This window comes from Brassica rapa, chromosome A03 (genome assembly GCF_000309985.2).
Source record: "Brassica rapa cultivar Chiifu-401-42 chromosome A03, CAAS_Brap_v3.01, whole genome shotgun sequence".
Taxonomy (NCBI): domain Eukaryota; kingdom Viridiplantae; phylum Streptophyta; class Magnoliopsida; order Brassicales; family Brassicaceae; genus Brassica; species Brassica rapa.
This window is the reverse complement of record NC_024797.2, coordinates 12,500,846-12,513,150: the sequence shown is the minus strand read 5'-3', so window position 1 is coordinate 12,513,150 and position 12,305 is coordinate 12,500,846. Positions and strand designations below refer to the sequence as shown.

Genomic DNA, 12,305 nt, shown 5'->3' with positions numbered 1-12,305 from the left:
GTGCGAAAATATTCTTTTGTACAGTACTTATCAATTTACTAGTTAGTTTAATAAAAAGTATAATATAAGTTAAGATGTACCTAACCTATTTCTCTAAGAATTTTGAATTTTATTATCATGGTGACACGTAGCTATAAAATAATGTTGTAATGTTTTTCAATTAATATACAAGAGATATTTACCCAATTTATCAATTTCCCTAATATATAGACATCTACATATATATCCCGACTTAATCAGGTGTACTAATTAGTTGTATCTATTTTCTGACGCTAGCTGGTCCCTCTATTAACAAGGAATGATTGGAGTATTTTAAAACTAACTATTATGCAAAATTGAACGAGTGAATATTTGTTTTGGAGTCATGCGGAGTTGAGTAGCTCATGTGATGTGTTACAAGGAGTTATCATGAAATCGATGTATCATCACATTTATGACTTCTTGCAACCCCACACCCTCTTCCTCCAGTCACCACCGCACTTGGGGGGCGATTTCTTTATATAAATGTATACATATAATGAAACTCTTGGCCTAAAATACTTTTGAGGAAATAAAAAAATGACGTAAACTTGAGTAGTAAAGAAAGATGATTCCCTTAAGTTTGCCGAACCCATCCTTAGCCTTTCTCGTCTCGTCCTACAAGCATTTTTCTTCAGGTCTAGCGTCGCTCGTTCTTGGCTCACAAGTGTTTGGATAGTGATAGAATACGGGGAAATCAAGATAACAAAATTAATTACTTTATTCCCACAATGAACTTCCCTTTGTTCGGAAATAGCTGGTAGACATCGGATGATGAGAGACTACTCGCCTACTAAAAATATAAATGTCATATAATATGAAATTATGGACTAAATAGATTTGGGTTATTCGAGTTACAGACTGAAATACTTCAGTGTCAATAATCGATAACTACTAATTAAGGACTTGAATATGTTTTGCCCCAACTCCTCTTCAAAAACTATTATTTCCCCCTATAATAAAATATATATTATTTTTTTCTTTTAAATGAATAATGTGGCTAAAGATAATCAATACTATTAAATTAGGAACATGTCCTATTGATAATAGTTAAATCCAACTTAAAATATAACTGCAATTAAAATCAATATTACATGTTTAAATATTAAAACTACTATAATCTATCTATTACGAAAATGGTTATCAAACTAATTCCCCTTTAATTCCTATATTTTCGGGACCATCTCTCTTATCAATACTAACTGATTAAAATCCACGGTTACGTATGTTTTATACATATGCGCATGCGTATAAAACTATATCACAAACTCATAATGCGCATAACAGACAATACTAACTAATTAAAATCCACGGTTACATGGAATAACAGTCGTGTACTAGACATGTTCATAATGACACAATCATAAAATCTGTCTATTACCTTTTAACCAAACTATATTAAAGCACACACAAAAATATTAAAAAATAAATTAGATAACTAAACTATCTATTTTGATTCAGGTATTTTATTTCTAAGTTACTTAACTTATTTAAAAATAACTGAAATTATCAAAATACAACATGTTGTTAAGATTTATCAAGATTTATATATCATAAATTGTCTCAAAATCACTCTCCAATTAACCTATATAAAATATCCAAAATTTTAAAAGGTACGTCTACCGTATTCTAAAACAAGATTTAGAATTTACGGTTACGTAATATATCTGAGCGGGTGGAAGAATAGAAACCATAAGATTGAAATATATATATATATATATATATAATATAACCTTTTTAAATTAATACTCTTTAAATCAATATACACTAAAAATTTCTATAAAATAATATAATTTTATAGTCTCAAATTGAGTTTTTTTATTTAATTAGTATATCAATAAATTAATATCTCTATAAATTAATAAAAATTATAGTTTTGGTGTAATCCCAACATTATTAATTTATAGAGGTTTCACTATATGTATATTTGTGTGTTCAGATGCTCACTCGATTTGGTGTAATGTTGAGGAGTGAAAAACTGGACAAGAAAACCATAATTGTAATCTTTATCACACTTTTGAAAAATACGATAATTTTTAAATGAAATACTTCTACATAAAAAAATGTTTATTGCTGAAGTATACTATTTTTTACTTGATAAATTTCTCTATATATTACTATTTCAAGTGTTCAATAATATCTTAAAATTATCATAAAAATAAATTTTAAATCTAAAATAAATAACATAATCTTATAATAGGTTATTAATATTTCATATCAACTAATTTTATTTTTATATATTACCATTTACTCTTTTTTTGAATGACATCTTAACAATTTCATCAAAATCAAAAGAATCACAAAATTATTCAATTTTATTTTATTTACCGAAGACCATATTAACCCACATATATATATATATATATTTAATAGAATTTATTAAAAAAATCAAAAACATTTGTTCGGTTTTCAGTGCGGATTGGGTTTTATATTTGTTTTCTGATATAACACTTTAAGAACCACTTGAGTATATGGGTCCAATCTACTCATATGATACTTTGATTTTTGGGTTGATTCCGAGTCGGATTTTTTGGGTACGGATATTTTTGACGAATTATGTTAGGTAACTATTAAAAAAATATAATATGTTGCAAATTTTAGGAATAAAGTTTAAAAATAATTTCTCAAATGCATATGACACAAGTGTACAGTTATGCAACCATTGACATATTTAATATAATTACCAAAAATTATATTAAATTAATATTAATATTAAACACAAATATAAAAACTAAAATTCTCAAAATTAAAACAAAAATATACCCGCCCTTTCAAAGGGCGGGTCAGAATCTAGTTTGCTTCTTAAAAGAATAGATTATTTACAAAGGCCAACCAAGAGATCCAACCCGTTTAAACTCAACTCTAAAATCCGATCCACCTAAAAATAAACTATCGTGTTTCCTTCCCCACCTCAAACTCTCCCTCTCATTTGATTTCATCTTAAACGTCTAGGCTTTATAATCCAAGCACGAGAAGAATAGTGGTGAGCAGAGACGTGATCTTTAACGAGAACTCATGTTCGAATTGGAAGGGAGCCAACAACGAGATGGAGATTGAACCTAAAATGTTTTGTATTTCTTGGGGAGTTACAATGGACGACAGTCATGGTCCATTCGTAATTGGAAATCAACAAGAAAGTGTGCAGCTGCAGAAGAAGAAACTCAAACACTCGAACTAGTTAATACGGAAGGAGTAACATAACAAGATATGACACAAGAACTGAGACGTTCAACACGTCAAGCAAGCCGTCCCACTTATTCTGGTAGCTGACACAGAATGATAGATGTTTCTTCTCATACTTAACGACGAACCAATTAACAATAAAGAAGCCAGCATGAGAACACGATGGAGAGATGCATGCTCGGATGAGATCGATTCAATTAAAAAGAATGAAACATGGATATTGGTGGAGAAGCCACCATGAGTAAAACGATCAAAATCAAGAGAAACGCAGACAAAACGATCAACAAATTCAAGTCTAGGCTCGTTGCAAAACAATATGTTCAAGAGCTTGGAATTGACATTGACGAAGTGTTCGCTCTAGTAGCCTGAATAGAGACAATAAGGTTGTTAATTGGAGTAGCTGTTGCGAGTGGATGGGAGATCCACCACTTAAACGTCAAGACAGCGTTTCTACACGGAGAATTAAACGAAGACGTGTATGTGTTGCAGCCTGAAGAATTTAAAAAGAAGGGAGAAGAACATACAGTTTCAAACTTTCTAAGGCATTATATGGTTTACGACAAGCTTCAAGAGCCTGGAACACAAAGCTTGACCAGATTTTAAAGAGTTTGACTTTTAAAAAAGTGCTCTAAGGTCAGAAAGAAGGAGAGACACTACTTATCGTGGCCATATACCTAGACGACCTGTTTTTGACTAGAAACACCCTCAAGTCGATCATGGAGTTCAAAGCATCAATGTCATATAAATTTGAAATGTCTGGTCTCGCAGAATTGGCTTATTATCTCGGCATTGAAATAAGTCAACAATAAATCAGCCATTGCACTAACGAAGAACCAAGTGTTTTATCGTCAAAGCAAACACATTCATAAGAGATATTGCTTCATACGTGAATGTGTTGAAAGATATCAAATCGATGTGGAACACATTCTTGGAAAAGAACAACTCGCAGATGTTTTGACTAAAGCTTTGGCAATGATACAAAGTCAAGGAAATGAGGGATCAAATTCGTGTACAAGATCTAGCTAAGAAAGACTTGAAGCTTAAAGGAGTGAATGTTGGATAAGCTTCAACATTACTTGTAATAGAAGTTATCCTTAATGAATCTAGGATAACTAAAGATATGTGTATTAGAAAAAGAAAATAATGCTATATATAAATAGGATAGAAAAGGACTTCTATTACCTATATAAGTAGTCATCGTTTCTGATGAACTACAAAAGAAGATTACAAGCTTGTTGTTTAGTTTTGAGATAATTTCTAAACATAATAAAACAAAGAACTGTTTTATACAAGTTTTATGTTTGTTTATATTTTAGTGTAATAAAAACGGTTTAAGAAAAGTAATCCCGGGTAATTAAAAAAAACTTAAGAAAAATTTAATGATTAATGTCATGTTACCATTGTAAAATAGTCACATGTCACTATTGTGAAATAGTTGAATCATCATTATGAAATGGTGAACTAATCTAATTATAACATTTTCACTGAACCGTGTTCTCAATTATCAGTTAGTAGTATGATGTCTAGATAGATCTATACAAAAAAATTTTTTATTAATTATTATATTTCGGTTTAAGTCAAATTTAAGTAACAGTAGAAAGGTGTTCCAAAAGAAAAAAAAAGTACCGGTAGTAAAATAAAAAAAATGTAATAAACAGTTGATGAACTGCCTTAAGGACACAGATGGCCTCAAGTGCCTAATTGACAAAGAAACTTTTCTTTCCTTCAAAGTTTTTCAATGATGATTCATCAGATCATCAATATATAGAAGGTCTAACTGGTAAAACCGACCTGGCTTTATATATATTTTTTTGTTATATCGAATAATAAAACTCAAACTGATAACAATGCTTGAAAACCTGTGTTTGACAAAATAAAAATCCTAACACATAAACTTCAGCAAAACTTCATAAATCCAAATTCATCGAACAACGAAAATAAGTATCTTAGTTGAAAGGTCGAACTTGGAACAACATCATGAGAATATGAAAAGATCAACTTTCATCCATTGCGTCGTTTGATTGCGATGAAACCGAGTCCTCGAGTGCCTCTAGGAATGAGACAACTGTGAACTTATCTACAATAAGAGTGAAAACTGTATTTATAAAAATGAAACAAGAAGCCTTTGGAAATTTTATTGCAAGAGCCGGACTCACATTTACTTGGGTCGATACCGAACTGAGTCAAATCTATCTGTCCTGTGCGAAGTACCTAGAGCGAGAGTAAAGTGGAGTCAGATTATCAAGCCAAGAACGCAAACAACATTGTCACAGAGAGGCTTACATAGGTAAATGCATCTACTTGTTGACGAAAAGGAGGGCTCTGTAACAACTCCAGTATATCTTCTGCCCTACAGTGACCCTGTCAAAATCCTTGGATTAGTCCAGTGCATGAACATTGTTATTAGCCTAGTGGACTCGGCAACAATAGTTGACGTCAGTGAGCTAACAGATTAAAATGGAAGTTAGGGCCAATCCGAATTTGTCTATGGTATTAATATAAAAGAAATTTCTTGGTGTCAATTCTATTGTTCTGTCTACCCAATCAAAGCTATTCCACTCTCAAACAACAACACCAACAGATAAAACGCTCTCCTTTCACCACATACAACTTTTTAATCCCACCCCTAAATCATTTAATAATCTAGAGACCCTCTGTGCCTCTTAAGTCCCCTAAATTTACAACAAGACTCGGTTGCTTCTATCACACATTTAAAAGAAAGAAAGAACTTACAAGTCCATGTAAATAATCATCTTCATTAGATATATAAAACACTGACGCCCAGCACATACCTCGGGTAAATGCGAAGACAATCGTTCTTGTACCGGTAACATCTCAAGCAATGGCATAATCAACTCCGGCTTCAGGATATCCCCTAATGCTAGGCCTTGGGAAGATGAAACATGAGGACGATGTGGTAAATAATGAATAAACAGAATACCTAAAATTGAAAATATTCACCTTCGTCTTCATCTCCAGTGATACCTAAAATAATATCAACGTACCGGAATGAGTATATAAGAGGGAAACCAGAAAAGCTTATTGAAGGGAGTACCAAGCGGTTGATAATTTTACCTGCAGGACCAGAAGAGAGGTTGTTCAGAATTCTTTGGAGGTCTGCCAGCTTGACTGGTCCAGACGAAGATGACACATCACTCACCTCTGTAGACACATTTGGTACAACCAAGTTTCCAGCTCTATGAAGGATAAATAAGTTAATACCATTTGTAGCAAAGTAATAGCGTTCTTACAACACCAAAATATAGCATATTCCTTGATAACATAATAAAATTAACTGTTAAGCCATTCTTTATATCATAATCATGGAGATAGGAGATATTTTTTTTTTTTTTTTTTTTTTTTTGCCATAAGAGAAGGAGATAGCTTTTGATAGCAAAATTTGTCGACCCCTTGTCAAGAGAAACTATAATTCGCAAAGTGTAGTCACAAGTAAAATGCAACATAAGGAAAACAGTAGGATAATATCTGTTTCACGAAGATAAAATGGCTATGCAAGACTAAGAGTTTGACAAAATCAGTACCTGGATGAAACATCGTCTTCTGCCATCTCTTCCACTTCCTCCGGGATAGCAACGGCATCTCCTTCACCAAACTCTGGTGAACAGAAACTTTATTAGAATTATTCAATACTGTCCTGCTATATAGCGACTAAACATTGAGTGCTTGCATTATCAGGGGCATATGTTACACCCAGAGAGATGGGAAAAACATTTTCAGGCTCATATGCGAATTAACGCAGAGTCCTAGACTGTTTGAAACAAGATAAGAATGTTACGTGCCTAGTGGTTGATTAAGGTACTGATTGACCGCAGAGCATATGTCTGCATCACCCTCAGCTCTTGGCTCCTGCAAAATTAGTTACAAAAAGAGTTCGCAGAAACAAATAAGATCAAAGATCAGCAAGGCATCAAGATGAAATTGATTAGGTCACAAACATATCATGTATAAAAGCACCTGTAACCATAAGAATAACTTGCGGTCATCACTGTTGAACTTCAGAATGTACACCCTGTCTGATGATTGATTAACCTAAACAGGAAGCAAGTTGTGGGAAATTAGAACATCAAAAATGCTAGCAACTTAAATAGAACGGAACGGGCATACCTTTTCAAATATCGCTTCATCAGGGAAAACAATTTGATCCTACAAATGGTATCGTCAAGGAGAAAACACTGTAACTGGAACAACTACCAGCAACAATTAATAAGTCTCTGAATTTGTTTTATTTCAATGGAACAAGTTGTTAGGCTCAGGTCACAAATCCACTGGGCTAGCAAAGACTTGAAATTTGAATAACCTTTGAATCTATATCTAATAATAATTATTTTAAAAGTGCAAAGGATACATCTTCAACCGCATTCAGGGTTCGATCAAGCCACTGGAAATGAACCAGTCCCTCCTCGCCCTGAAAGAGAGAAGAGATAAGATTAATTGTGCAGAGAACCAACCAGTAACGTGCCACTGGTAACAAGTGTGGGGGGGAGATTACTCTAGCAATGCGGACAAGTCCTTTTCGTGCATCAGGGACAACCCTTGTTCCCTGCAAAGACATCTTACCAGCACGAAACTCAAGCATGATTTCCTGCCAAATAAATCAAAAGTTATTTAGCAGTTGCAACTTTATATTCAACAATCTGAGTAAATTTGTACCTGCATCACGGGAAAAGCTTCACTTGAACTCATATCACCGACTCTCTCTCTTTCTTTCTACTGCAAGAGTACACGAAGAAATCACAATCCTGCTCTTCGATAAAACTAAACGCTAGAGCAGGAGGTTCTACTACTTGCAGCTTCGTAACGATAAACGACGCACTTTGTAGGAGAGAATACAAATTTAATATATAGAAAGCAGATCTGAAAGCGAATCCTTAGATACTGATGGAAGAACAAAAACCCTAGGCACAAATCTTAAGCAGATTAGATTAATACCTTCTCACAAGAAAGTCCGCTACGAATGGATTTAGCTGATAATCAATCTCTTTCTCGGCTTTTCTTTCTTCTCTTCCTTTTAACCTTTTTTTTTATTTTATGTTTCCTCCGATTCCTTCCTTCCTGTTTGTTTGCGCTTTTATCTTCTTATTATATAAAGCTCTGTTTTTTTAATTCCTAATTAACTTGGACATGTATTAATTAATTAAAAGTTTGATGTGTTAAAATATATTATTCAAATATCTTTTGTTTAAGTTTCAAAACAGATTTAAAAAAAGATAATTATTATTACAAAAAAATTCTTTAATGGTTTCTTATTTACATTTTAGAAAAGGAAAATTGATGTTATATAATCTTTGATAATTATATTTCGGAAAATTCTCCTCAATAGCCTTATTAAGTTTTTATCCTAAACTAGTCTCTCCAAGTAAAAAATCAGAAATATAATTTTCACTAATAGATCAAAAGACAATAATACCGTTAACCATTAATATAGCTAAAAACAAACGATTTTTTTTAAAAAAAGACTCGTCGAGGTTCTCTTTCTCTCGATATCAAATCATGAAGAAACTGAGCTATAAAAAAAGTTATCTTATTTAAGTCGTGAAAAAAGTTCACTAGTTGTTCTTCTACAATTTCTCGTGACCTTATTTTTTTGGATAGCAATTTTGAAGCATCTAAAAATATCGGAGGTTGTCAATGATTCAAAAAGCATCTACAAGTCTCGTGGCTTTGATTGTTGGTAAGAAATTTTGAATCCCGATGTCACATAGCAACATAAACATCAAAAACTCAAGAATGCTATTTTGTTTCTTTTTGTCTCCTACATATAAAAAATGTACTTTTTCATAGTCATCTATGTGTTGTTTGACTTGTTGTATTCATTTCCTCGTTCTAGCTTATTTCTTCTAATATCAATCTGCAACTAGTTATACATAAGGCTTGATAACAAGTGTTCATTCACTCACACGTGATATATCAGCAAATTAACTAGGACAGTTGTGACCTCATTAAAAACCTAACTTGAAAAATCTAGTGAGACAAAACCAAGTTAGAGAAAAAGAGCACACACAACAGGATTTGCCAAGTGTTTATCAGTTAGTTGGATAAAACTCTACAAAGAGGAAGGCTTCGTGATTGGAAATTCGGCCGACATTTTTCATAAATAGACTTAAGCATTCCAGTGTCAGCTTCTTTGGTCTAGCACGAGTTATTGGATCTTATGGAATAGCTAAGACATCCTCATTGTTGATCTCTTCTTTAACTGTTTCATGTTGCATTCGCATGATCACATCATCCCCTCTCTCTTGAAAAAGATTTGTCCTCAAATCTAGATTATCTGCAACAAAAAAAAGCCAAGTTAGAAACATTAAAATTATCACAAACATCATTCTTACCTTACATATCGAGTTTATAGGCATTGTTGTTGATTATGTGTGTGACTGTCAAAAGACCATTAATCCTTGACATTAGCTTTGATTTCCTTTCATTTGGAAACCTCTCATTTCTCAAATGGACCCAAACTTGATCACCCACATCAAAGATCATCTCACGCTGTCCTTGTTAACTTGTCTAACATACTGCTTGGTTTTCTCCTCCAAGTTCCTTCTAGCTTCAGTATGAAACTGTTTCACCATTTATGCCTTTTTTTTTTACCATCAACATTAATTCTTTCACTCAAAGATAAAGGCATTAGATTCAAAGGTGAGATGGAATTGGAATCAAATGGTGAAAACTTAGAAGCATATTGCATAGCGTGATTATAACAAACTTAGAGGCAATCTCAAATGGTGAAAACACAAATCTTGGCATTTCAACAAAGTAATATAGAGAAACAACTACATACCCGACTCCTCGCTTTCGTGGGGTTACACCCTTGGTTAGTAAAAATATCATAGTTTCAATGTTATTAGATAATAAAAAAAACTTACTGTAGAACGAAACAAAATCACCAGAGCCGAGAACCGGTAAATTTAAGCTCTGGGAAAGTTAGAGAGAAAGGAGAGAGAAAATTAGATGTTTTGTTATACTAATAAGAAAACAAAAGCACTTGAGGAAAAGTGATGCAATGAGGTCCATACACGTCTGATTTAGCTGTAATGCTGGTACGTCCAAAGAAACACACCGTCCAACCACATCACTACTTAACAACTACGAAATTTCCAATCTTATTTTCCCTTTTCATATTATTAATTATATTCACTTAAACACTTTATTTAAAAGATTAAAAAAAAAGTGAAATTGCCAACTTATTCTCTCTCCTTTTTTTTTGTTTCACATTGCAACTTATTTCATATACTCTCGACAGCGACGAAGACGAATCCCCCCCCCCCAAAAATATCTCTCTCTCTCTTTTGCAATCAATCATTCATTCAAGTCAAGCAGAAAAAAAAAATCACTTTGGGTTTCTCTTCCAGACTTTTAAGGGTTTTGGTTGATCCGAAGAATCTAATGTTGCTGTGGAACCAGATTCTCGGTTAGCTCTCTGTGACCTGAATCGTCTATCTCTTTTTCCCAAAAAATATCAGATGAGAAGTTCTCGGTTGCTTCTTCTCAACTTCCTCTTCTTCTTCTTCAGTCCGATTTTAACAGGTTCAATCCGATTTCAATAAAAGATTATTTAATACAGTTTATGGGTTGAGTCTAATAGTGTTGTTGATTGTCTCCAGCAAAAGGAGCATTCGTTGGAACTTACGGGATAAACTATGGAAGGATCGCTGATAACATCCCCTCGCCTGATAAAGTAGTCTTACTTCTTAAGCAAGCTAAAATCCGTAACGTCCGTATCTACGACGCCGACCACACTGTCCTCCAAGCCTTCAGCGGCACTGGTTTAGACCTTGTCGTTGGTCTCCCTAACGGCTTCTTGAAAGAGATGAGCTCTAACGCTGACCACGCCCTCACTTGGGTCAAAGACAATGTTCATTCTTTCTTACCAACCACCCGGATCCGTGGTATCGCCATAGGCAACGAAGTTTTAGGAGGCGGCGACTCCGAGCTCTCCGGAGCCTTACTAGGCGCTGCGAAGAACGTCTACAACGCCTTGAAGAAGATGAATCTTGAGGAAACGGTACAGATCACCACGGCTCATTCGCAGGCTGTGTTTGCTGACTCGTACCCGCCGTCTTCTTGTGTTTTCAAGGACAATGTTGTTCAGTTCATGAAGCCGTTACTGGAGTTCTTTGATCAGATTGGCTCTCCTTTTTGTCTGAACGCTTACCCGTTTTTGGCATACACTTATAACCCGACTCAGATCGATATCAACTACGCGCTTTTCAAGCCGACTGAAGGGATCTACGACCCGAAAACCAATCTGCGGTATGATAACATGCTTGACGCGCAGATTGACGCGGCTTACATGGCCCTGGAAGATGCTGGGTTCAAGGAGATGGAGGTCATGATTACTGAAACGGGGTGGGCTTCTAAAGGTGATTCGGATGAACCAGCTGCGACTCCTGAGAACGCCAGGACTTATAACTATAACCTCAGGAAGAGGCTTGCAAAGAAGAAAGGGACGCCTCTTAGGCCCAAAAAGGTGCTCAAGGCGTACATCTTTGCGTTGTTCAATGAAAATTCCAAACCGGGGAAAAGTTCTGAGACCCACTTTGGACTTTATAAGCCTGATGGAACCATATCTTATGATATCGGATTCAACAGCCTAAAGTCCTTTTCATCGTCAAAGGTATGATGATGAATAATACTCTGATTATGTATGTATGATCTTTGAGTCTTGTATTGAGACTATTATCTTCTGTGTTTTGTTGCAGGTAGCTTCTTGCTATGTGGCATTAGTCATCTCTATCTCGGTTCTCCTCGTGATGATATGAAATGGTGTATGAGATTTGACGATTGGATCCTCGGGTTTTTTATCATTACATTACTACTAGAAGTGAGAGGCTAACGAAATGCTAGGAGCACAGAAGCTCTCATATATAATATTATTATATCAAATCTTATGTATACATAAATTTGGCTCTCTGCTTATTAGATTAAAAGGATTATGAATATTTTTGTTTCGTACGATCTAGAATTAATAAACTCTGATTTTATGCTATGCAGCCCAAATGCTACAAACAATACATAATAATCATATTCATCTTTTATAATAGTGCGGAAAGATAAAAATAGGTAGAAATTTAGTAAGTTGAAAGTAA

The 12,305-nt window shown here is 34.2% G+C and overlaps 2 protein-coding genes across 3 annotated transcripts; one reads left to right on the top strand and one right to left on the bottom strand.

The window, feature by feature from the left end:
* Positions 1–4,979: 4,979 nt before the first annotated feature.
* LOC103858347 (26S proteasome regulatory subunit RPN13) lies at positions 4,980–8,396 on the bottom strand. Of its 2 annotated transcripts, none has more exons than XM_009135685.2 (14): positions 8,152–8,396; positions 7,873–7,932; positions 7,712–7,804; positions 7,568–7,627; positions 7,327–7,365; positions 7,177–7,251; positions 7,002–7,068; positions 6,744–6,816; positions 6,277–6,398; positions 6,163–6,186; positions 5,994–6,088; positions 5,485–5,562; positions 5,358–5,412; positions 4,980–5,278 (listed from the first exon to the last, which is right to left on the bottom strand). In XM_009135685.2, the coding sequence occupies exons 2-14, from the start codon at positions 7,903–7,905 to the stop codon at positions 5,196–5,198; spliced, it is 897 nt and encodes a 298-aa protein (XP_009133933.1). In that variant the 5' UTR covers positions 7,906–7,932; positions 8,152–8,396; the 3' UTR covers positions 4,980–5,195. The 2 variants fall into 2 exon arrangements, with proteins under 2 accessions (XP_009133933.1, XP_009133934.1); XM_009135686.2 differs by having other exon boundaries at positions 7,873–7,929; positions 8,152–8,283.
* Positions 8,397–10,410: 2,014 nt separating this feature from the next.
* Positions 10,411–12,205, top strand: LOC103858345 (glucan endo-1,3-beta-glucosidase 11). The gene is made up of 3 exons (XM_009135684.3): positions 10,411–10,743; positions 10,821–11,833; positions 11,919–12,205. The coding sequence occupies exons 1-3, from the start codon at positions 10,680–10,682 to the stop codon at positions 11,976–11,978; spliced, it is 1,137 nt and encodes a 378-aa protein (XP_009133932.1). The 5' UTR covers positions 10,411–10,679; the 3' UTR covers positions 11,979–12,205.
* The last annotated feature ends 100 nt before the right edge of the window (positions 12,206–12,305 follow it).

Coding starts and splice junctions, on each gene's coding strand:
- LOC103858347 (XM_009135685.2), bottom strand. CDS start 7,905: ATGAGTTCAAGTGAAGCTTTTCCCGTGATGCAG. Junction 7,252..7,326: donor ATGAAGCGATATTTGAAAAG/GTATGCCCGTTC, acceptor CTTCCTGTTTAG/GTTAATCAATCATCAGACAG. Junction 6,817..7,001: donor GTACCTTAATCAACCACTAG/GCACGTAACATT, acceptor TCTGTTCACCAG/AGTTTGGTGAAGGAGATGCC.
- LOC103858345 (XM_009135684.3), top strand. CDS start 10,680: ATGAGAAGTTCTCGGTTGCTTCTTCTCAACTTCCTCTTCTTCTTCTTC. Junction 10,744..10,820: donor CTTCAGTCCGATTTTAACAG/GTTCAATCCGAT, acceptor GATTGTCTCCAG/CAAAAGGAGCATTCGTTGGA. Junction 11,834..11,918: donor AGTCCTTTTCATCGTCAAAG/GTATGATGATGA, acceptor GTTTTGTTGCAG/GTAGCTTCTTGCTATGTGGC.